At 40.7% G+C, this 24,084-nt stretch overlaps 1 protein-coding gene across 1 annotated transcript in view; it reads left to right on the plus strand.

The window, feature by feature from the left end:
* Positions 1-15,873, plus strand: part of LOC136331998 (zinc finger protein 432-like) — a 102,310-nt gene extending 86,437 nt beyond the window's left edge. Inside the window, 6 exon segments of the mRNA XM_066271218.1 lie at positions 1,185-1,333; positions 4,962-5,157; positions 5,945-6,071; positions 6,355-6,450; positions 12,768-14,467; positions 14,469-15,873. Coding sequence (XP_066127315.1) covers positions 5,143-5,157; positions 5,945-6,071; positions 6,355-6,450; positions 12,768-14,467; positions 14,469-14,624 — 2,094 coding nt within the window. The 5' untranslated portion in view covers positions 1,185-1,333; positions 4,962-5,142 and the 3' untranslated portion in view covers positions 14,625-15,873.
* The last annotated feature ends 8,211 nt before the right edge of the window (positions 15,874-24,084 follow it).

A 24,084-nucleotide genomic window follows, 5' to 3' on the forward strand; every position in this document is an offset into this window, starting at 1 on the left:
GGCTGAAGTATGTCTCAATGTTGTTTGATTAGTCTGAGTGTGTTTATTTTTTCTTATTTTGTGGTCCAGTTTCACAATACATTTCAAGGCTATGTTGTTAGGTGCATAGGAATGGCAGGATTTTAATATTTCTTTTTCTTTCAAGATTTTTTGGATTGATTTTAAAGAGAGGAGAGAGAGAGAAAGGGTGGAGATGGTAAAGAGATGGAAGCATGAATTTATAGTAGTTGCTTCTCACTTGTGCTTTGACCTGGCAAGCCCATGGTTTCAAGCCAGTAACTTCTGCATTCCGGGTCAACACCTGATCCATTGCACCTGATGGGTCAGGCAGGAAAGGAATTTCAGGCTTTTACATGGTGGTCAATAGAAACTACTACTACTCAGCGTTGTTTTTCTTTTTCAGCAGTAACTTTGGCATATTCTGGTTCTTTTTCTATAAGAGTATGGTTACAGCAGTTTTTTGTGGTGAGACTTTCATGGTGTATTTCTTTCTTTTCTTTTTTCCTTTTTTTTTTTTTTTTAGAGAGAGAGACCAACTAGAAGGCAGAGAGATGAGAAACATCAGCTTCTAGTTTCTGCACCTTAATTGTTCATTGATTGCTATCTCAAACATGCTTTAAACACAAGGGTTCCTCAGTGGAACCAGTGACTCCTTGATCTGGCCGGTGAACTTGGGCTTCAAGCCAGGAACTATAATAAGGTCATGTCTGCGAGCCCATGCTCAAGCTGGTGAGCCCATGCTTTTGCTCATTGGGCACATTATCAAGCCCGATGAGCCCACATGCAAGACAACGATGTTGGGGTTTTGAACCTGGGTCCTCAGCATTACAGGCAACGCTCTGTCCGCTGCGTCACCACTGGTCAGCCATGATGTATCTTTTTCTAACCTTTTATTTTAAGCTTTCCATATCATTATGTTACTTACATGTCACCTATAATAGGATGTTATTTGATTTTAAATTTTATTTGAATTTGACAGTTTTGTAAAGTTTGTATTTAATGTAACTAACAGGAATGCTTATTTTGTTTATACTTAATATAATTTTTCATCTCTTTTAAAACAGTAATCTAAGTGCATTGTAGTGGCTTATATTTTTTTTTCTGTATCTCTTTGTTGTTGGGTGTTTTGTTTTTTTTTTGGACTTTTAAATAATTTTCTAAATTGCACTGATTAATTTTTTTAGAGAGAGAGCAGGAAACGTAATTTGTTGATTCAGTTATTTATGCATTCATTGGTTGCCCCTCACATGTGCCCTGACCGGTGATTGAACCTGCAACCTTAGCATATGGGGAAGACACTCTTAACCAACTGAGCTACTGAACCAGAGCTCGGGTGAGTTTTTAAAGTTATATATTCCACATTTGTATGCCTAAAAATTAAGACAGCTGTTTGTTTTCTTCCTGACAGTAGGGATTATGCATAGTGTGGCACTTTATAACTCCTTGTGAGAAACAGTGTCTTTACACTCTTCTACGGCAATACAGGGATCTCAAGGCACTTCAGCTTCATTTGCCACGTTCCAATTTATTTACATCATTGTGAACTTTTGTTTTTTATGTGTGTTTCAAACCTTAAATGCTATAATATTTACTTATGAGACAGTGCTACCTTGGTGGGGTGACACTTTTGATGGGAATGTCCATCTAATATGTCAAGGTTGCAGGTTTGATCCTTGCTCAGGACACAGTTGGAGTCAACTAATGAGTGTGTATATGGGTTCAACAACAAATCCATGGTCCTTTTTCTCTTCCCCATGCTCTCTCTCTTTCTCTCTCATTCTCAAATCAATAAATTAATGCCGGACCAATGCTCTACCAGTGTTCAAACCAGGCATGGCTTTAGGGCCATAATTTGTATTTACATAGTAATTCTACAACTTGCCGATATTTAGTAAGTTTATAGTTGTGACATCGTCAAAATTCAGTTTTTAAAAAATTTTATGACCTCATACATAATGGAATTGGATAGTGGTATTATTGTTATGTTTTGTAAATCATTTGTGTAATTTAAGTACAATTCTTTATTAGATACATAAAGTGAAAATATTTTCTCACAATCTCTGTTTTTAGTCTTCACTTTCTTAAATGTTGGTGCATCTCTTTACCTTCCTTTCTGTCTGTCCCTGTCTGTCTGTCTTTCTGATTGTCTCCCTTTCTTTCACAAAAAAAAAAAAAAAAAAAAAGGAAATGAATTTAGTTACATGGGTGGATGTACTTCTTTCTCTCCATAAAAGTGAAAATGTGCTTAGTCAATGCATTTTCTCTGTTAAATAAGTAATTCCTGAATATAACTTTATCTTTCTTACTTCGCAGTTTACACTTTTTCTTATCTCAAGCAGTGACTGCACTCTCCAATACACAATAGGAAAGTGGGTTTGTCATGGACATCTGTGTCCTTCCTGATGCCTCCTCATATTACTCATCTGCCACAGTGTCTGCAGTTAACAGTTTTTAGAAGGTAGAATCATAAAATATGATTCATCTAAAATTACTAATTAAATGCCATAAAATATTTATATATTCTTTTTAATTTTTAAATGTTTAGAGAGAGAAAGACAGAAAAATGGACTCATTATTGTATGTACCCTGTGTGGGATCAAACTGGCAACCTTTATGTACCAGAAGATGATCTAACCAACCGAGCTATCCTGACCAGTATTCTTTATGACAAATAAGTGTATTTAGTGTGGTTTATTTCTGCCATTAATTCTTTTTTTGTGTGAAACATAGGACAGATAGAAGACAGGAAGAGAGAGAGATGAGAAGCATCAGTTCTTTGTTTTGGCACCTTAGTTGTTCATTGATTGCTTTCTAATATGTGCCTTCACTGTGGGGCTACATCAGAGCGAGTGACCCCTTGCTCAATTGTGCAGCCTTGGGCGAAAGCCAGCAACCTTGGACTTCAATCCAGTGACCTTTGCGGACATGTTAGGACTCATGAGGTCATATCTATGAACCCACATGCAACTCAGTGACCCCTTGCTGAAGTCACTGACCGTGGGGTTTCAAACTTGGCATCTCTGTGTTCTAGTCTGACACTATCCACTGAGACATGGCCTGGTCTGGTGTCCTTAGTTCTTTATATATATATATACATTGTTTGCCCAAGATTTCTGTCTCTCCATCTCGCTATTAGTTATATATATATTTTGGTGTTTTCAAGAGAAAAGTTTTTGGTATAGTTCAGTTCTTTCATTGAGTTGATAATTTTATATATAGGTCAGTATTGAAGCTGTATTTACACATATTGTATACGTATATATGTCCTGAGGACATACCATATATCTAAAACAACATATATGTATTTTGTATGTGTGATTATGGTATGTATAAAATATAATATGATATATTGTTCTATCAGAACAGCAAGAAACAGATGTTGTGCCACACAATTAAGTAGCCAAATTAAGGAGTCTTTATTTTGAAGCCATTAACCACACAGAGACCTAAGTCAGTCAAATTATGCAACCCGGAACACAGTTTGAAGTCAGCTTTTAAGACAAAATTGTACACTGATTGAGGAATAGGGAGTAGGGGAAGCCTAGAAGTAAAACAAAGCAGTGGAACAAGCTCATTTACAGTGCTTATCTATGGGTTTATTTAGAAACAAATGTTCTGGGAACACCTGCATTCTTTGTTTGCTTTTACGTGCTCTGACCAGGAATGAAACCCACAACCCTGGCTTCTCTGCACAGTGCTCTAACACACTTAGTTATCTGGGTAGGTTTTGATGCGTTTTTTTTTTTTCCATTGATTCGAGCAAGAGAGAGAAAAGCATCTTGTTGTTCCACTTAGTTGTTTCATTTCAGTTGTGCACTCATTCATTGCCTGTCCTCCCCATATAGCAAGGTTGTGGGTTTGATCCTCGCTCAGGGCACATACTGGAGTCAAATAATGAATGCATAAATAGGTGTAACATCAAATCTATGGTTCTTTTTCTTCAATCTCCCTCTCTGTCTCTCTCTCTCTTTCACAAATGTATCAATAAATAATTAGGCTCTGACCTGTGGTGGTATAGTGTATCAAGCATTCACCTGGAATGCTGAGGTCGCTGGTTCAAAACCCTGGGCTTGCCAGTCAAGGCACGTATGGGAGTTGATGCTTCCTGCTCCTCCCCCTTCTCACTCTCTTTCACTCTCTCTCACTCTCTCTCTCTTTTCTAAAACAAATAAGTAAATAAATAAATAAAATACTTTTTTTAAAAATTGGGCTCTTGCAGATTAGCTAAATCGACTAAGAGTTTTGTTATGAAATGATAGAATTGCAAATTCAATCCTCTGCCAGGGTACACACAGGAAGCAAACAATGAGTTCATGACTGAATAAAAAACATGTGAATTCTTCCCTCCCCCTGCTTTTTTTCCCCTTTCTCTCTCTGTCGCTAAAGAAAAAAGCCCTGGCCAGAGAACTTGGTTGGTTGGAGCTTCATCCTGGAGCGCAAAGGTTGCTGGTTTGATTCCCCAGTCAGGGCACATCCAGGAGAAGCTCTGTGTTCTTGTCTCTGCCTTCCTGGCTCTCTCAAAAATAATAATAATAAAAGAAAAACACTGATGATGTGTCTAGTGCATTGTTTTCTCCCTGAAATGGGTGCAGTCACGGGGTGTGCAGAATCGTTTGAGGAGGGATCCGAGCACATGTGGTTTAAGGAAAACAGTGCCCAGATCCCTTCCTTCCATGTGGTCAGCTTTGTATGAGTGATTTTCCTGAGACTCCCCGGCCCCTGAGGATGGTGCAGGGCTGGCTATCATAGCCCGGGGCTCCTTTGACAGTCACCCACTTAAACTCCACAGGATAACGGGGTCCTCCACCACAGTTGGAAGCTGAGGCTTTATTGGACAGAAGGATAAACTTCGGGGACACCATGTAAAGGGACAGTAGTGATACTTTGGTCACTGTGTGAGGGTGAGTGCATCTGGGCCCAGAGGAAATGTATCAGTCACTGAATTTTCTCCTAATCCACAGGTCCTGACTCCCCGGAGCAATAGAATCACGAGGAGCGGGAAGACGTTGTAGAATTGGGTGTCAGCATCTCTGGCAACACACCCAACTGAAGACAGGTTTCTGAGCTGAAACTTAGAGCAGAACCACAACACACCAACACACACCCTCTCTATTTCCAGCTTTTTTCCAGTAATAGAAGAAAATGATTCTGGCTCAGGTGACTTTATGTTTTTTTTGTTTTTGTTTTTTTAAGAGAGAGAAGGAGGGAGCAATATAGACAGGAAGGGAGAGAGATGAGCAGCATCCACTTGTAGTTGAGACAGTTTAGTTGTTCATTGATTACCTCTCATAATTACTTTTCCCATGAAGTAGGGCTTAAACCAAGTCAGTTACCTTCTGCTCAAGCCAGCAGCCATGGGGTCATTTCGATGATCTTACTCACCGGCTGGCCACCCCACACCAGAGCTGGCGAGCAAGGGTGCTGAAACCAGAGACCTGAGAGTTTCAAATCTGGATCCTCAGGTCTCTGGTTGATGTTCTATCCATTCCGTCAGTACCTGGGTAGGCATTTGTGTTTAATTTTTTTCTTTATTATCGATTTGAAGAGGAGTATGAAAAACTACCTCAGTTAATCTGAGAAATACTGAACTATATCAGTACAACTTCTCTTTCACATTGCACAGTCTTGTGATCTGATGAACGCATAGATGACTGCACAATTGCAGACTACACAGTAGGGCAAAAGTAGCTTTGCAGTTGTTATGTGTAAAACAGACTTTATTCTTTTATCATTGTTTATGATTGTATTTTTTGTACACACAAATGTAAAAACCTACTTTTTTCCCAACTTGTATTTTACTAGGTATGTGATTATTCAGTTTTATAATAAAATAGTTTTTTTGCTCTATACATTTATCAGATAAAGTAAAATGGGAGAAAAACTAACATTTCTTTTGCATCATCAAAAGCACATCACACCACTAAACAGCACGCTGCTGTTACAGGGATGCCTGACATTTCAGGATGTGGCCGTGAACTTCACCCGGGAGGAGTGGCGGCTCCTGGACCCCGATCAGAAGGACCTGTTCCAGGACGTGATGTTGGAGATCTACAGCCACCTGGTGTCAGTGGGTGAGGACAGCTCCCCTGTGTCACTTAGAAGGTGCCCTGTCAGTGGTATTTTTCCCCTCAGTTGCTTAACTCAACTGAATAACTATTGTTCTCTGAAAAGAAGAACTTAAGATCCTTCCATTACCTCAGACAAGAAGGTATAACATTCTGCCTCCTGAGACAAAAGGCTTTGTGTCACAGATGTGAAGCATGTTCATTTCTTAAAACGTACTGTTCTTTCTGTTGACTGATCCCAGCCCAGTTCAGTAAGTTTAAGTCTTGTGTCATTTTTCCCTCTGAGCAGGGTATCAATCCAGCAAACCAGCTGTGCTTTCCAATTTGGAGCGAGGGGAAGAACCGTGGACAGTAGGGGATGGACAGCACCATCTACTCTGTCCAGGTGAGTGGGTGACAACTAGCCAGTAAGTCGGGGGGCTGAATGACAGGAAGTCATATTCTAGTCAGAGAACACATCAGACCTGTAACATTGGATGAAGAAACCAAACCACCCCTTCACCTATGAGAACCCTTTTTATTTCTAGAAATTTAGAGGGAAACATACTCCTTTTTTCTCATTGAGTAATGACACCTATTGATTTCATCTTCATCAGTTTTGTTTGTGTACTTTTATTGTGCCAGCATTCTCAGATTTTACTCTCTGTCTTTGGCCACAGAGTCTCAGCCTGTGTTACCCCCTCCGTTTCTGAGAAATTGCATTTTTTTAGGCCTCTTTGGAAAGATAGAATTATCAATTCATCAGTTTTCTTACTACTCAGCCTTTGTGCCCTGTTTGGAAATAGTGATTTTCTACCATAAAATTCATCCACACCTTGGATGCTGTGATGCCATGAGAGTCTGGTTTTCATCGTGCATTTATGTCGTTCTTCACCTCCCTTCTCTCCAGCTTTTTTCATACTCAGTTCTCATCACTGTTAAATGTTTCCTCAATTCTCATTGCTGAACCTATATTGGTATTTCAAAATGGACTCCCAGACTGACATATCCCCCATTGTTGTCTATTGTGCGCTTCCTTCCTGTGCATCATACCCATTGTCATGACAGCCAGCCTCCGACTTCCCATTCTTTGTGAGTGCAAGAATCACATTCTTTCCATCCTTTCTAAAATTTAGAATTCTGCACTAGACATTTTAAATTACATCTGTCCTAGCATCACCTATGATGTTCGCTACTTTCTGAGCTCTTTTTGTTTTGTTTTACTCATTTATTTTTTTCTATGTAGCTCTCTTCTTAAAGGCCTGTATTGCTTCATTTAATGAACAAGAATAGATCTTGTTACCATGCAGCACGAGTTCCAGCTCAAACTAGTTCCCAATTAACAAGTGCTTCACGTGCAATCCTTCCCAGTTTTCCTAAATCAGATTTTCTTCTTTGGTTGATGTTATCGCTGCCTTTGTTTTCCTAAAGATTCTGATTTTATTGGCTCAGCGGTAGAGCGTCGGCCTAGCGTGCGGAGGACCCGGGTTCGAATCCCGGCCAGGGCACACAGGAGAAGCACCCATTTGCTTCTCCACCCCTCCGCCGCGCTTTCCTCTCTGTCTCTCTCTTCCCCTCCCGCAGCCAAGGCTCCATTGGAGCAAAGATGGCCCGGGCGCTGGGGTTGGCTCCTTGGCCTCTGCCCCAGGCGCTAGAGTGGCTCTGGTCGCAACATGACGACGCCCAGGATGGGCAGAGCATCGCCCCCTGGTGGGCAGAGCGCCGCCCCATGGTGGGCGTGCCGGGTGGATCCCGGTCGGGCGCATGCGGGAGTCTGTCTGACTGTCTCTCCCTGTTTCCAGCTTCAGAAAAATGAAAAAAAAAAAAAAAGTAAAAGATTCTGATTTTACATCATATACTTAATGGTTTTATTTAGATTTAATTCACATACCAATTAGTTTAGCTACTTAAATAAATAGCTAATATGTTTTTAGTTTATTCGTTTAGTTGTACAACCATCAGTGTAACAGTCAATTTTGGGGCGTTTTATGTGTATACATTTTCATGGTGCTTTTTATATCCATAGCTTTGTAGCAGCTTTCAGAATTGTAAAGAGTGAATTCTCTGAGTCTGTTCTTCTCTTTCAAGATTATTTTGAGGTCCTGGCTGGTTGGTTCAGTGGTAGAGCATCGGCCCAGCATGTGGAAGTCCCAGGTTCCATTCCCGATCAGGGGACACAGGACAAGCACCTATCTCCTTCTCCACCTTTCCCCCTCTCTGTTCTATTTCTCCTCCCGTCCCACAGCCAAGGCTCTATTGGAGCATGTGGGCACAGGTGCTGAGGATGGTTCCATGGCCACTGCATCAGGTGCTAGAATGGCTTCAGTTGCAATGGAGCAATGCCCCAGATGGGCAGAGCATTGCCCCCTGTGGGCTTGCCGAGTGGATCTTGGTTGTGCACATGTAAAAGTGCTTCTCTGGCTCCCCTATTCTCACTTCAGAAAAGTAAAAAAGAAAAGAAATTTAGTATCATTTTGACATTTGGATTTTCCAATTTCTATTTGAATTTTAATATCAGCCTGTCAATTTCTGCAAAACTAACCAGCTAGTGTTTCAACAGTGATTACATTGACTCTATCTCATTGGTTAGTAATTTTGTCTACTACATACACTTCATACTAATCTAGGATTATTGGGTGTTCTTTTGTTTAATTAGTCTTTGATTTCTTCCAAGAACATTTTCTAATATTTAGAATAAAACATTTCAGCCTTTATTTATTCATCAATATGTGTGTGTGTGTGTGTGTGTGTGTGTGTGTGACAGAGAGAGAGACACAGAGAGGGACAGTTAAGAACAGACACACAGGAAGGGAGAGAGATAAGAAGTATCAGTTCTTTGTTGCAGCTCCCTAGTTATTCATTGATTACTTTCTTATATGTACTTTCACTGGGGGGCTGCAGCAGAGTGACTGACTCCTTGTTAAAGCCAGTGACCTTGGCCTCAAGCCAGTGACCTTGGGCTTCAAGACAGTGACCATGTGTTCAGACTAGCAACCCTGGTGTCATGAGGTTGCTCAAGCCAGCGACCTCACGCTCAACTGGTGATCCTGCGCTGAAGCCGGCAACATCAGGCTTTAGAACCTAGGTCCTCTGCATCCCAGTCTGAGGCTCTGTTTTCTGCCCCACAGCCTTCTCAGGCCAGCTTTTCTTAAATTAAATCTATGTGTGATTTTCTTCTTTATTATGCAGAAAATGGTATTGTTTTCTTGATTGCATTTATTATTTTTTGTTAGAACATTACAATAATATATTGCCTTCCCATCAAATTTTGATGACACAAAATGCCAGATAGTCTTGTTTCCTGTCATATGCAGTGGCAGCTGCTCCTGCACTGACCTTCATGATATGCTATCATCTTGATGAGAAAGTTTGTCCTCTTCTGAAAGACTTTTTTTTTTTTTTTTTTTTTTTCTGAAAGACTTTTTAATGTGTTCCATAACTCTGATTTCCGCCAGCATGATGTGATTGCTTTATGTCTTTAAAACTTGCATTTTGCCTGACCAGGCAGTTGCGCAGTGGATAGAGTATCGGACTGGTACTCAGAAGACCGAGGTTTGAGACCTTGAGGTCGCCAGCTTGAGCGTGGGCTCATCTGGTTTAAGCAAAGCTCACCAGCTTGGAACCCAGGTGGGTTCTGATGGCTTTGCAAGGGGTCACTCCGTCTGCTGTATCCCCACGGTCAAGGCACATATGCGAAAGCAATCAATGAACAACTAAGGTGCCACAACAAAGAATTGATGTTTTTCATCTCTCTTCCTTCCTGTCTGTACCCATTTATCCTTTTCTTTGACTCTCTCTGTCTCTGTCAGAAAAAAACAAAACAACTTGTGTTTTGAGCCTGGCCTGTGGTGTCCCACTGGAGAAAGCACCCACCGGGAACACTAAGGTTGCCGGCTGGAAAACTGTGGGGTTGACTGGTCAAGGCACATGTGTAATTTGAAGCTTCCTGCTCCTCCCCTTTCTCTGTCTCCCCTTCTTCTCTCTAAACCGCATAAAGTCTAAAAATAAAATATCAACTTCGTTCAAAGCCTGACCTGTGGTGGTTCAGTGGATAGGGCAGTGATGGAGAATGCAGAGGTTGCCAGTTGGAAGCCCTGGGCTTGCAGGGTCAAGGGACATGCGGCAAGCAATGAACAACTGAAATGAAGCAACTATTAGTTGATACATTTTGCCCCACACTAGCTCTCTTCTCTCTATGTACTATCAATAAAAAAATCTTTTTATTTTATTTTTAATTTAATGAGAGGAGGGGAAGCAGAGACAGATTCCCCCATGTGCCCCTAACGAGGATCCACCAGGGAAGCCCACTAGGGGGCAAAACTCTGCTTACCTGAAGCCCTTCCTCTGTTGCAATCAGAGCCATTTTTTAGTCCCCGAGGTGAAGGCCATGGAGCCATTGTCAGCGCCCCGGGCCAACTTGTTCCGATCAAGCCAGGGCTGCAGGATGGGATTAAAAGAAAGATTGAAGTGACAGGGGCAGGTAGATGGCTGGAGAAGAAGATGAGCACTTCTGTGTTCCCTGACCAGGAATAAAACTGGAGACATCCACACTCCAGGCTGATGCTGTGACATTGAGTTACCAGCCAGTGCTATATTATTATTATTATTGTTATTATTATTATTAATCTTTTCCCATATTAGCAGTTGTAAACATAATTTTTTCCCACCTGTATTCTCTGATAATCTCCACTGTTTAGGTTTCCATTGCGTCTTTTACTATCTTTACAGGCTGTTTGCCTTTACTCCTTCGCTTCAGGTTTCTTCCACTGGGTAGTTACTAAACTGGGTGTCCTAAAAATTTATTCAGTTCTGATACTGTCTACTTAGAACTAGTGTCAGAACCTACCAGTTAAGAGTTCAGTTCCACAAGACTTCCTCCACTTGTGATGTCGATTTGTGTGTCCAGATTATAACCTGTGCTTCTGACCAGTTGGATAAGTTGGAGGTTCTCATGAGCTCTTCCTTGAATTCAATTAATTTCCTAGAGCTGGTTACAAAAGCAGAGGAATACTAATGATTATTCATTTATTTTAAAGAAGACAGATGAATAAGTACATAAGAGAAGGTCTGAAGTATTCCTGAATACAGGCCTTTCTCTGCCCATGGAACTGAGATGAACCATGCACCAGGCACAGGGATATGTTAACTTATCCAAAAGCTGATCAGATATGAAAAATGATTTTTATAGAGTTTATAGCTCTAGGCCATCTCTTCTGTCCTAGAGGACAGTTGTTGGGGCTGAAGGTAAACTTTCCACACTTTGGTCCTTCTGGTAACGAGCTGCATCCTGAGGCCATGTAGAAACTTGTGCTTAGGTTCCTCAGTAGCATACAGTCAGCCTTTTTTGAAATGTTCTTTTATGCAGAATAAAAAATACTCTTATCACTTCTGAAATTATGAAGGTTTTACAAACTCAGTGTCAGAAACAAAATTTACCTTGTCTTCACTAAGCCCAGTACAAAGACCAGTCTCCCAACATTCCTTGTCCTGCAGTCTCATTTGTTCTTGTCAGACTAGCATACTCTGTATTCTGGTTGCATCCAGGTTGGTTCTGTATTTAGCCTTGGAATACACATGGCTGCCGGTATTTGGTCTGCCTGTGTGATGTTTTAAGATCCCATTGCTGGTTGTAGAATTTGTGAATGAATGAGGTGGCCACATTTTTCAAGCAAGAGAATAACCACATGAAGGCATTTTTTTTCCCTAGTACTATCCCGAGGATATGTTAAAATCCTGTAATAAGTCACTTCAGTAGCATAATCTCTGCAGTTATCAAAAGGAATTGTTTTGGCCCTGGTTGCTGACTCAAAGGTTCGAGTATCGGCCCAGCATATGCATACCCCAGATTTGATTCCTGGTCAGAGCACCCTGGAGATGCCATGAACCAGCGCAGCTAGTAATTTCAGTGTTGAGGGAGAACAGTGCAATGCTTTAGTATATAGCATAGACAATTAAAGCCTTTAAGCCAATATACAAATAGGGAAATCTCTGATTCAAAGCCACTCCTCATCTGAGGTATAAATTGGATTCCTCATAAAAGTGCCCACCCTGCATCATGCAACAGTCAAGGGTGTGGGGAAAACCTTAGTGTTGAAAAAATCTTGGTATTAAACGATCTTAGTGTTAAGAGATCTCAGTATTAAAAGAGAGGAAAAGGCTCAGTCCCAAACCAAGCCTTAGGCTACAACGACCCCGCCAGCCCACAGCCCGTCTCCCACAGAAGTAACCATCTGCTTTTCTTCCCCATCCTCTAGGCATTCTCTCCTCTCTCTTTCCCTTTCACAGGCAGTGGCTGGCTTTGTTCCACCATGGCACCAGGAGTTCAGGATGCCCTGGTCTGTCAGTGTACACTTCCCTCAGGTACTATGAATAGCTCATTACTTTAGCATTGGATTCACATGGAGTTGCCAGGTGGATCCAAGTCAGAGCACATGCCAAAATATGCCTCATCATTTCCCTATGTCTCTCACCTTAAAAGAAATAATGGAAAACAATAAGAATGAAAGAACGTTTTTAAACAAAATATGCTTTTATTATGTAGAAAACTTCAAGAGGTTTACAGGCTCTGTGTCTAGAATCTGGATGACTCTAAGTATATTTCTTTTTTTTACAACCTGTGGGGTATCACTAAAGAGTAACTTTATAGAAAGTTATAACAAATTTTAATTTCAAACTAAGATTATGAAAGATTATAGGATGATCTACTGTTCTCCTCTTTCCTAGAAATGAAGAAAGTTAATGTGCCTTTGCAAAGTCCCTTCCAAAGTCCAGCCACTGAGAAGAGTGGAGAAGAATGCTATGAACATGATATGTTTGCAAATATTGTTAATCAAAAGGAAAGCCAGTCCCTATTGAGGCAACACTGCGATATGTTGGAGATATGTGGAAAACCTTTAAAATCAAAATTAAGTTTTGAAAACCAAACCACAAGTTTTAATTTAAAGAACTCTGTTCCCTTGAATGGAGATGGAACATCCATTACACGTCATATCCATGAACAATTCTACACTGAAATTAGGTTGCATTCCAGTACCAAATCCATTGAAAATAAGTCGCAGGTCACTCAGCGACAGAGAACTGACAATGGAGAGGAAGCCCTCACATGCACTAAATGTGGGATAACTTTTGTCAAGATGGCTCAGCTTATTGATCATCACAGAATTCATAGTGGAGAGAAACCTTATGGATGCAGTCTATATCAGAAAGCCTCCAGAAAATGCAGTGAAAAAATTCATACAGGACTGAATCAGAGTGAATACAATATATATAATAAAACCTTCGATAAATCACAGTTGAATATACATCAGAAAACTCATTTGGAAAAGAAACCATACACGTGTAGTGAATGTGGGAAATGTTACATTTATAGGTATCAGCTTAGCAATCATCAGCGAACTCATACAGGAGAGAAGCCATATGTATGCAGGGAGTGTGGGAAAGGCTTTCCAGGAAAGAAGAATCTCATTATACATCAAAGGACTCATACAGGAGAGAAGCCTTATGTATGCAGTGAATGTGGGAAAGGCTTTTCAGGGAAGAGTAGTCTGATTAGACATCAAGTGATTCATACAGGAGCGAAGCCATATGTATGCAGTGAATGTGGCAAAGGCTTTTCAATGAAAACTCCACTGATTATACATCAAAGGACTCATACGGGAGAGAAGCCTTATGTATGCAGCGAATGCAGGAAAGGCTTTTCAGTGAAAACTCAACTGATTATACATCAAAGAACTCATACGGGAGAGAAGCCATATGTATGCAGTGAGTGTGGGAAAGGCTTTTCAGTGAAAACTCAACTGATTATACATCAAAGGACTCATACAGGAGAGAAGCCGTATATATGCAGTGAGTGTGGGAAAGGCTTTATAGAGAAGCGCCCATTGATTGTACATCAAAGAAATCATACGGGAGAGAATCCATATGTATGCAGTGAGTGTGGAAAAGGCTTTATAGAGAAGCGCCTACTGATTGTACATCAAAGGACTCATACGGGAGAGAAGCCGTATGTATGCAGTGAGTGTGGGAAAGGCTTTATAGTAAAGAGCCCACTGATTCAACATCAAAGGACTCATACGGGAGAGAAGCCGTATATATGCAGTGAATGTGGGAAAGCCTTTTCAGAGAAGAGTAGTCTGATTAGACATCAAATGATTCATACAGGAGAGAAGCCGTATGTATGCAGTGAATGTAGGAAAGGCTTTTCAGTGAAAACTCACCTGATTAGACATCAAAGGACTCACACAGGAGAGAAGCCATATGTATGCAGTGAATGTGGGAAAGGCTTTTCAGAGAAGAGTAATCTGATTAAACATCAAATGATTCATACAGGAGAGAAGCCGTATGTATGCAGTGAGTGTGGAAAAGGCTTTTCAAGGAAGCGGCCACTGATTGCACATCAAAGCATTCATACTGGAGAAAAGCCTTATGTATGTATGCAGTGAATGTGGGAAAGGCTTTGCATTGAAGCATCAACTGACTGTACATCAAAGGACTCATATAGAAGAGAAATCCTCTTTATGTTTAGTATGTGGGAATGTTTTTCAGAGGAAGAGTGATCTAACTGTACATAAGCATGCTTAGTGAAACCATGAATATGCAATGAATGTGGGAAAGTCTGCCCCATGAAAAGTAATATCAATGTATATATGAAACCTCATAGAAAATATGCAAATGCAGTGATTATTGTAAAACTCCCTTTTTAAAAGAATTTTTTAAATTTAAATAAAAGATTGGTGCAGGAGCAGAGCTAGAGGCATCAACTTCCACAAGTTGCTTCCCATATGTGCCTTGATTGGGCAGGCCCAGGATTTCAAGTGAGGGACCTCAACATTCCAGGTTTATAGCTTACAGGGGTCCCCAAACTTTTTACACAGGGGGCCAGTACACTGTCCTCAGACCGTGAGATGGCTGCCACATACAGTGCTCCTCTTACTGACCACCAATGAAAGAGGTGCCTCTTCTGGGAGTGCTGCGGGGGCAGATAAATGGCCTTGGGGCCACGTGCAGCCTGCGGGCCATAGTTTGGGGATGCCTGGTGCACCAACACAAGTCAGATATTTTGGTGAAGGCTTTAAGAAGATATGCATCATGGCCTGTTTAGGTGGAGGTGCTTTGAATAGAGTTTCACCTGGGATGCTGAGGATTTAGGTTTGAAATTCCTAGGTCACTAGCTTGATTGTAGGCACACCCGCTTAAGCAGAAGTTTACTGGCTTGAGTGTGGGATTATACACTTAACCTTGTGGTCACTGGCTTGAAGTCCAAGGCCGGCTTCAGCATCAGGTCATGAATATGACCTCATGGTCACTGGTTTAAACCCAAGTTTGCTGCCATGAAAAAGGGGCCCCTAGCTCAGCTGGAACCCTCTAGTTAAGTTATGTATAAGAAAGCAGTTTATAAACGTGTCAGAACAATGAATTGATGCTTCTCATTTCTCTCCCTTTTAGTCTGTCTAGATGTATGTCTGTGTTTCTATTTCAAAAAACCAACCATATGGCTCATGAAACATCAGTGATTTGCCAGAAAAGACTTCATTTGCATATACTGAATATGGAAATTAAATTCTCATGGAGTAAAAGTTGTCTCATTATCTATTGGAGAATTCACACAGGAGAGTAATCCTACAAATGTCATGAATGTGGGAAACTACCAGTGCAAAGTCAAGACTTAGTGTTCATCGAGAAACATAAAAGAGAGGCTCTGTGGGTGCAGCAATTGTGGGAAAGCTGTTTTCACTTATTTATTTTTGTTACACTTAAGAATTCACAGGACATTGCTTTGTAGATGCCTGTTGCCAGTTGTATGTCCTCCATATAATTCTATGCAATGAAGAATAACAATACAAAAAGAATAAAAAAAGGAATAACTTAGAGCAACAAACATGGTTCTGTCCTGATCATTTAGATCATATATCAAAACAATTTACTAAACATTCTCATGCAATCAGGCTTGATAATATTTTAGGAAATTGTATCTGTAAAATGTGTATACTGAGAGAAATCCTATGAATGTGACAGACTAGGAAACCGTGCAGATGAACGTAGACTGTCATATGAGATCATCAGAAATCATGAGTGGACGTTTGTAATTGTGGAAATGAAGGGTCAGAAAGTAAGGCCTCAAGAAATGTCAGTTTACACTATTGAAATACTTTCATGTGGGACTGAATATGGTGAGGTTTAGCACTACCTCATGTTCCTCATCACAACATGAAATCCATGCAGAAATAAAGACCGAATTTGGTGGTTTTAGCAAAACCTCAGATAACTTGGAGTAGAAAAGAATTCTTGAATGAAAAACATTCTGCCACAAACCTAAACAGACAGTACACCTTCCAAGCACTTTGGGACAGAACACCTTCAGCCATATTTATTTTCAAAAAACCTTTATGTGTTTATTTGAGGCAAAGTGATTATATATGCTGCGAAGCACGATCCCAAATGCTCCAGAATCCACCTTGTTTCTGTTTGCTTTGTAATTGAAATTATAAGATAATGAAGTTGCTCTCAACGTGAGTTAAACTTAATGTGTACAACAGTGTTCTGTGCCTGTTTCAATATGTTTTGCTTTTTCTTAAAGTTTGTGTTATTTTAGAATTCTTGAAGTACTTCAGAGTTAATATGTTCATTTCAGTAATAACATATTTTGATATGTTGACCTTTATAAGTGGCATTGAGTGTTGTATAAAATCAATAATTTTAGCCTGACTTCTAGCTCACTGGGTCAAGGATGGACCTGGAATGCTGAGGTTGTCTGTTTGAATCCCCAGATTACCTTGTTAAGGCACATACAAGAAGCAGCAAATATGACTTGATGCTTTATTTTGTTTCTTTGTTTTTTATTTTTGTGAAGTGGGAAGCAGGGAGGCAGAAAGACAGACTTTCACATTCACCCGACTGGAATCCCCCCAGTATGCCCACCTAGGGTGGTGATCCTCTGCCCATCTAGGGAGATTCTCCATTTTAACTGATGCCATTGTAGCACCTGAGGCAAGGCCATGGAGCCATCCTTAGCACTTGGGCCAATGTTGCTTCAAAGGTGCCTTGGCTGAGAGTGGGGAAGAGAGAGATGGAAAGTAGAGGGGAAAGGGTGAAGAAGCAGATTTGCGCTTCTGCAGTGTTCCCTGACCGGGAATTGAACAGGGATTTCCAGTCGCCGGGCTGACGCTCTACAACTAAGCTAAATGGGCAGGGTGAGTTGATGCTTTTTAATCCTTCCTCCTACACCATATTCTGTGTTTCTTTCTAAAATCAATAAAACCTTTTAGAAGTACTTCTAAGTAACTTTTAATTTGTTATTTATTTTTACTTTTTAAAGCGAGAGAAGGGGAAATAGACTCCCACATGCACCCCCACTGGGATTCAACCAGCAAACCCTTTCTGCGGTCATTGTTTCAATCAACCAAGCTATCCTCACCATGTGAGACTGACGCTCGAACCGATTACAACACTGCCAGTGAGAAAGGAAGAGAGTGGATGACCTGGTGGCCCAGTGGATCTGGAATGTTGACGTCCCTGGTTCAAAAACTGGGGCTTACCCAGTCAAGGCACATATGGGAGTTGATGCTTCCTGCTCTTCCCTGTTCTCTCTTTCCTTTCCAAAAATGTATAAATTAAACCTTGTTTTTTAAGACATTGAAGAGAGAGAAGGAGCAGAGGAAGGGGAAGAGAAGCAGATAGTTGTTTCTCATGTATGTTTTTTTTATTATTATTTATTTATTTTAAAGGGAAGAGAGGAACAGGATGCATCAACTTCCATATATTCCTTGACTGGACAAGCCCAGTTTTCAAACAGGTGAACATAGCATCCCAAGACCTATGCTTTTTCCATTGCGCCACCACATTTCAGCCTCTCATGTATGTTTTGACCAGGTATTGAACCTGGCACTTCCAACATAAGCCAACACTATCTATTTAGCAAACCAAGTAGAACACAAAACTTTTATTTATTATTTTATTTTAGAAGAAAAAGCATGCAATAGAAACATCCATCTGTTCCTGTGTGTGCCCTGAGTGGGGACAGAATGAGAAAACTTCACCTTCCAGGCATCACTCTAATTTACTAAGCTACCTGAGCAGGGCCCATTATAAATTTCAAGTTAAGTTTAGAATCCCAAAATTTGAAAGTTTTAAGAGATGTCCCAAATGCTTTTCAGGCAGGTATTCTACTAAATAAAATCTTAATTACACCCATCATTATCAAATGAAGAAAGTGAAGTTGTTCCAGTACTGTTAACTAGGATACATTTGTATGTCCAATTTTAACAAGCATTTATTGCTGTTTGGTTGTTCAATGGTTTTAAGAAATTTGAGCACAACCTGACCAGGCGGTGGCACACTGAATGGAGCATCAGACTGGGACGCAGAGGGCCCAGGTCCAAAAGCCTGAGGTCACTGGCCTGAATGTGGGCTAATCCGGCTGGACAGTGGATTCACCAGCTAGGGCATGGGGTTGCTACCTTGAGCATGGGAACATAGACATGACTCCATCGTCACTGGCCTGAAACCTATGGTCCCTGGCTTGCGCCCAAGATCGCTGGTTTGAGCAAGAGGTCACTTACACTGCTGTAGCCCCTGGTCAAGGCACCTCTGAAAAAAAATTATGCACAACTAAGGTCTTGCCAGAAAGAATTGATGCTTCTCATCTCTCTACCTTCCTGTCTATCTCTGTTTGTCTCCTTATCTCTCTCTGTCAAAAAAAAAAGATAAAAGAAACTTGAGTACATATGTAGGTTCTTGTAGAGGCACTGATTAGGAACATAGAATAGGAACATATTTCACTGCCCTGTGGCAAAAGCCACAGTGATGTCACTTTTGGGAAGAGCTGAAATCAGTAGGTGCTGAACACAGCACACAGTAGGAATAGAATTACCAGTTCGGACTACTTAGTAGACTGGGTAAATACCTTAAGTGAGCTACTTCTCTTGCCCTTTTGTCTGATTAGAAAATTCCTCTTCCTGACTTCATTCCCATCTGTTCCCTGAGTTTCTCATTTTAGTCCCTGCTTCTATTTTGTGTGTATTAGGAAGTACCCTTAACAAGTAGGAGTTGAGGTCGTTCATGTGAAACATAAATATGGGATGGTGAGGCGGTGTCCCTAGGGCCCTCGGTGCACTCCGTCTGCTCTCAGAGTAGTTCTTGTCTCTGCTACAGGTTCTTGTAACCAAAACCACAGTAGAAATTTCTATTGGTGTTTTTATTCTTTTGAATCACACACTTAACTCATGGTCTTTCTGTTCATGGTCAAATCCTTTTTTTTTTTTAACCCTAATGCTTGGCAGCACAGCTCTATTTTCATCTATAAATTTTGTAATTTACAGAATATTAGAAAAATTTAGTCCTTTACTATGTATCCTTTTCAGATTATCAAGTTGACCTAGTGAAATACACAAAAAACATTCAGAGTTCTCTCTGTTCCCAGTTTCTACCACAGAGCCCCTGACACCCTTACCAATGCCTAAGTGACACCAGAACCAGGAGCATCTATTGTTACATTGAGGTGACTGATTTGACATTTCAGCCCCACCGCCACATCCAGAGAGGGGCAAGAGTCTGGAAAAAGAGTAAGTAAATCGTGCCTACCTGAAGCCTCCAGAAAACATTCTTACAGGAAGGGCTTCAGAGAGTTTCTAGGTGGGTGAGCACATCCAAGTGTGGGAGGCTGAGGCATCTTAACTCCATGAGGACAGAAGCGTCTGTGCTTGGGACCCTCCCGGACCTTGAGCTATGTATTGCTTCATGTGGCTGTTCACCCATAACCTTTATAATACCCTTTAGGAAAGTGAAACATGATTGTTTTTTGTTTTGTTTTGTGATGTGAGCCGCTCTGGGGAATGAAGTGAAGCTGAGATGGGTTGAGGGAACCTCCATTTGTTTGGCTTCTGAAGTGAGTTTAGAGCAGTGTGTGGCCTTGAGCCTTTGTCTGTGGGATTTTACAGTACTGGGTAATAAGTGAGCTAAGTTTTCAGGCGCCCAGCGGTGTGAAGAATTTCTGGTGTGGGGCATCCCCCACGTCCAATAAAACACACGCTGGGTGACCAGGACTATTGTGAGTGCGGCAGTAGTGTGAGAGTAAAGATGGAAGGAGGAGGACTGCACTGTAGGTGTTTTGAAAGTGGACCTCAGTTGAATTTAACCTCATACTCCGCCCAAAGGTCTCTGGGTTCTTTGGAGACACATGGTTATCAGACTATATACAAAATGTTCCTTTGCTGTTCCTCTGTGATAAGGATATTGTCACAAATTTTTATTTTAAAGTGATGGATAAAATGCATCTCCTGATAAGTTGGCCTTGGACAGGTTGTGTTCTGTAGAAATTTATGTAGTGCCTCTGTGCTTGTGACCATCTCTCGGGAATACTGGAAGTCATCGAGGAACCCCTGGAACATTTCTGTTAGCTTTCACCTGAGACAGTGATAGCAGTTGTTATGTTCACACCCATAAGAAACTTTAATACATTCTACAATGTCATGGAACTTGTTCAAGGCCAGAATTTGAAATTTTAGAAGTGAGCCACAGACCTGGCTACACACTCCTCCTAACTGCAGCCTCAAAGAAATTTTGGGACAGAGCTCCGAATTGGAAGTGGTTTGTACTAGCGTTCAGCCTCTAGGTGCTGCCAATGGAGGCTTCACAGGCTTGACGTCTTGTGAGCCGGATTCTGTGTGGATCCTGAATGAAGGGCCTATGAGTTTGGTGAAGCAGGAATGCATGTGAATTGTCATTTGGGGATTTATGTGAGTTCATTCTCTGAAGAGACTTGGCATTAGTGTGAGTCCCTTGATTAAACTTGACTCTGAAGAGTTTGAGAACTGAATGCCTGAAGGTCAAGGCCTAAAGTCATTATGTCAGTTCTCTAGGCTCTTTGAGTGAAAAGTGGAATGTGTGCAGCATAAAACCTGCTTGTCTAGGTTAGCAATTTAATTTAAATCTAATTTAATCTAAATCACTGAGGAGTGTCAGCACAAAATAATTTCCTGGTGAACTTCAGACTGAACTTGAGATCACCAGGGAGTGCAGAGTTTGTGTGGGTTAGGAAACTTAGGAGTCTGGGAATTTTGAGAACCATAGCCCCAGGCTAGCAGGAGTTTTGATATTCAGGGTTTGGATGTTGGAAACATTTCATTCTCCCAAATCCAAGTGGCTTAAGTTTCCTAGTCAAAATTTGTCTCCGAGAGCAGTGGTCCCCAACCTGTTTTGGGCCACGGACTGGTTTAATGTCAGAAAATATTTTCACGGACCGGCCTTTAGGATGGGATGAATAAATGTATCACGTGACCGAGACAAGTGTCAGGAGTGAGTCTTAGACGGATGTAACAGAGGGAATCTGGTCATTTTTAAAAAATAAAACATTGTTCAGTCTTAAATATAAATAAAATGGAAATAATGTAAGTTATTTATTCTTTCTCTGTGGACTGGTACCAAGTGGCCTATGGACCGGTACCGGTTTGCAGCCCGGGTGTTGGGGACCACTGTCATAGAGGATTTGATGTCTTGCTCCTTGTCATGTTTTCTCACTTTTGCTCAAATCAACGGTTCAAAAAAACTTCAGTTTTTTAGATACACGTGACACAATGTCATCATCCGAGTAGTTCACCATGATCAAAGGCTGTGTCCATAAGTAAGGAAGGGTTTCTTTGTTAGTGTTATATGGTTATATGTCAGGGTGATTTTTTTTTATATTTTTGTTCAGGTTGTTGGACAAAGTAACCAGAACCATTTTCCTAAATTCTACTCATTAGTGAGACCATTTTATTTGAAGAGTTTTTTAGACAGATTTCTTAAAAAGTAGAAATCAGGTGTGAATTCATGCATTGAAGAGTCTGCCTACTTTCCAACATGCTCATCCTTTTTGCCTTTTCTCTGTCAAATAAGAGTTCCTGTTCCTCCACAATGTCACCAGCATTTCATATTCTCTTGGGACTTTTTTGTTTGTTTTAGAAATTCTAATAGCTGAATATTTTTATCAATCTCAGCACTGTACTTTATTGTAATTTTCTAATAACAAATGATATAGATCTCCATTTCACATGCTTGTTTGCCATGTCCTTATCCGAGGAAGAGTGTCTGTTCAAGATCTTGTCATCGTTTTTTTTTTTTCCTAATAAATTTAAATTTATATTTAGAAAATTAACTGTAACACAGTGACATTGATCAATTAGAGTACATAGGTTTCAGGTACATATTTCTATAGTATTTAAACTGTTGATTTTGTTGCATACCCATCACCCACAGTCATATCATTTTTTTTTTTTTTTTTTGCATTTTTCTGAAGCTGGAAACAGGGAGAGACAGTCAGACAGACTCCCGCATGCGCCCGACCGGGATCCACCCGGCACCATGGGGCGACGCTCTGCCCATCCTGGGTGTCGCCATGTTGCGACCAGAGCCACTCTAGTGCCTGAGGCAGAGGCCACAGAGCCATCCCCAGCGCCCGGGCCATCTTTGCTCCAATGGAGCCTTGGCTGCGGGAGGGGCAGAGAGACAGAGAGGAAGGCGCGGCGGAGGGGTGGAGAAGCAAATGGGCGCTTCTCCTGTGTGCCCTGGCCGGGAATCAAACCCGGGTCCTCCGCACGCCAGGCCGACGCTCTACCGCTGAGCCAACCGGCCAGGGCCAGTCATATCATTTTATGTCACCTTATATTTGTCCATTTTTATATCCATCCTCTCACATTCTCCCAATGTTTTCCAAATAATCGACCCTTAGGAATTCTATGTTCTAGATCAGAGTTCCGGTACCTTTTTGGCTGAGAGAGCCACGAATGCCACATATTTTAAAATGTAATGTTGTGAGAGCCATACAACGACTCGTGTATGTTAAGCATTATCCAATAAAAATTTGGTGTTTTCCCGGAGGACATCTGTGGTTGGCTGTAGCCACCCACAACCTTAAACATGAGTGGTAGGAAATTAATGGATTGTAATATATGAGAATGTTTTATATTTTTAACTTTATTATATTTTTTATTAAAGATTTGTCTGCAAGCCAGATGCAGCCATCAAAAGAGCCACATCTGGCTTGCAAGCCATAGGTTCCCGACCCCTGTTCAAGATACTAGTCTTTTCTCTCTTTAGATTTAATTTATTTATTTTAGAGAGGAGAGAGAGAGAGAGGAGGAAGAATGAGCAGGAAGCATCAACCCCCATGTGTGCCTTGACCAGGCAAGCCTAGGGCTTCGAATCAGTGACCTCAGTATTCTAGGTAGATGTTTTATCCACTGCGCCAACACAGGTCAGCTGTATACTAGTCTGTTATCAATTAAAAATTTTTGATGAATCTGTTTAGATTCCATTTATTTCTTTATTTACTCATGCATACCAATGGTCTTAAAAGTGTACCAGCATCGTGTGAAAAGCATATCCTTTGAAAATTGATGCCTTTGCTCCTTTCTCCAACCGTTGAGTTTATATGATTTGTGCAGTTTGTTTTTTTTTGTGGGATCTCTGTTCTGTTCCATTTATCTGCAAGTTTATGCTTTCACAAGTACTATGAATTCTGATACTACATATAAGTATTGAAATCTTTTAATGTGGGCTCTGTACACTGGTTGTTTTTGGTCAAAATTGTTCTTGCTGTTTTCAGGGTAAAAACCTGGTAAATATTACCTTTATGAAGAGATAAGCTGTAAGACTTTTTGATATTTTCTACCCCCAATTAATTGTGTAATATAGACTTCAATTCTGAGGTGTCTCTACTAAAATGCATGACCACTCTTTAATGAGGCAAATTTAGTACAACTCTAAAGACGGATTAATATACAAAATACCTCATCAGTACTCCTGAAATTAATTGAGGACATCATTGAGAAAAATGTGACAGAGAAATGGTCACAGAATAGAGAAAAATCACAAGAAAATGGTATTTAAATATAATATTGTGGTTTAAATTGTGCGACAGAAAATGGATGGTAAACACTTATGAAATCAGAGTAGAACCTGTGATTTGGTTGCATATTATATCAATGCTAATTTCTCAATTTGACAAATGTACAATGCTGATATAAAATGTTCACGTCATGGGAAGCTGAATGAAATATATATGAAT

The sequence above is a fragment of the Saccopteryx bilineata genome, chromosome 3 (assembly GCF_036850765.1).
Source record: "Saccopteryx bilineata isolate mSacBil1 chromosome 3, mSacBil1_pri_phased_curated, whole genome shotgun sequence".
In the NCBI taxonomy this organism is placed as follows: Eukaryota; Metazoa; Chordata; class Mammalia; order Chiroptera; family Emballonuridae; genus Saccopteryx; species Saccopteryx bilineata.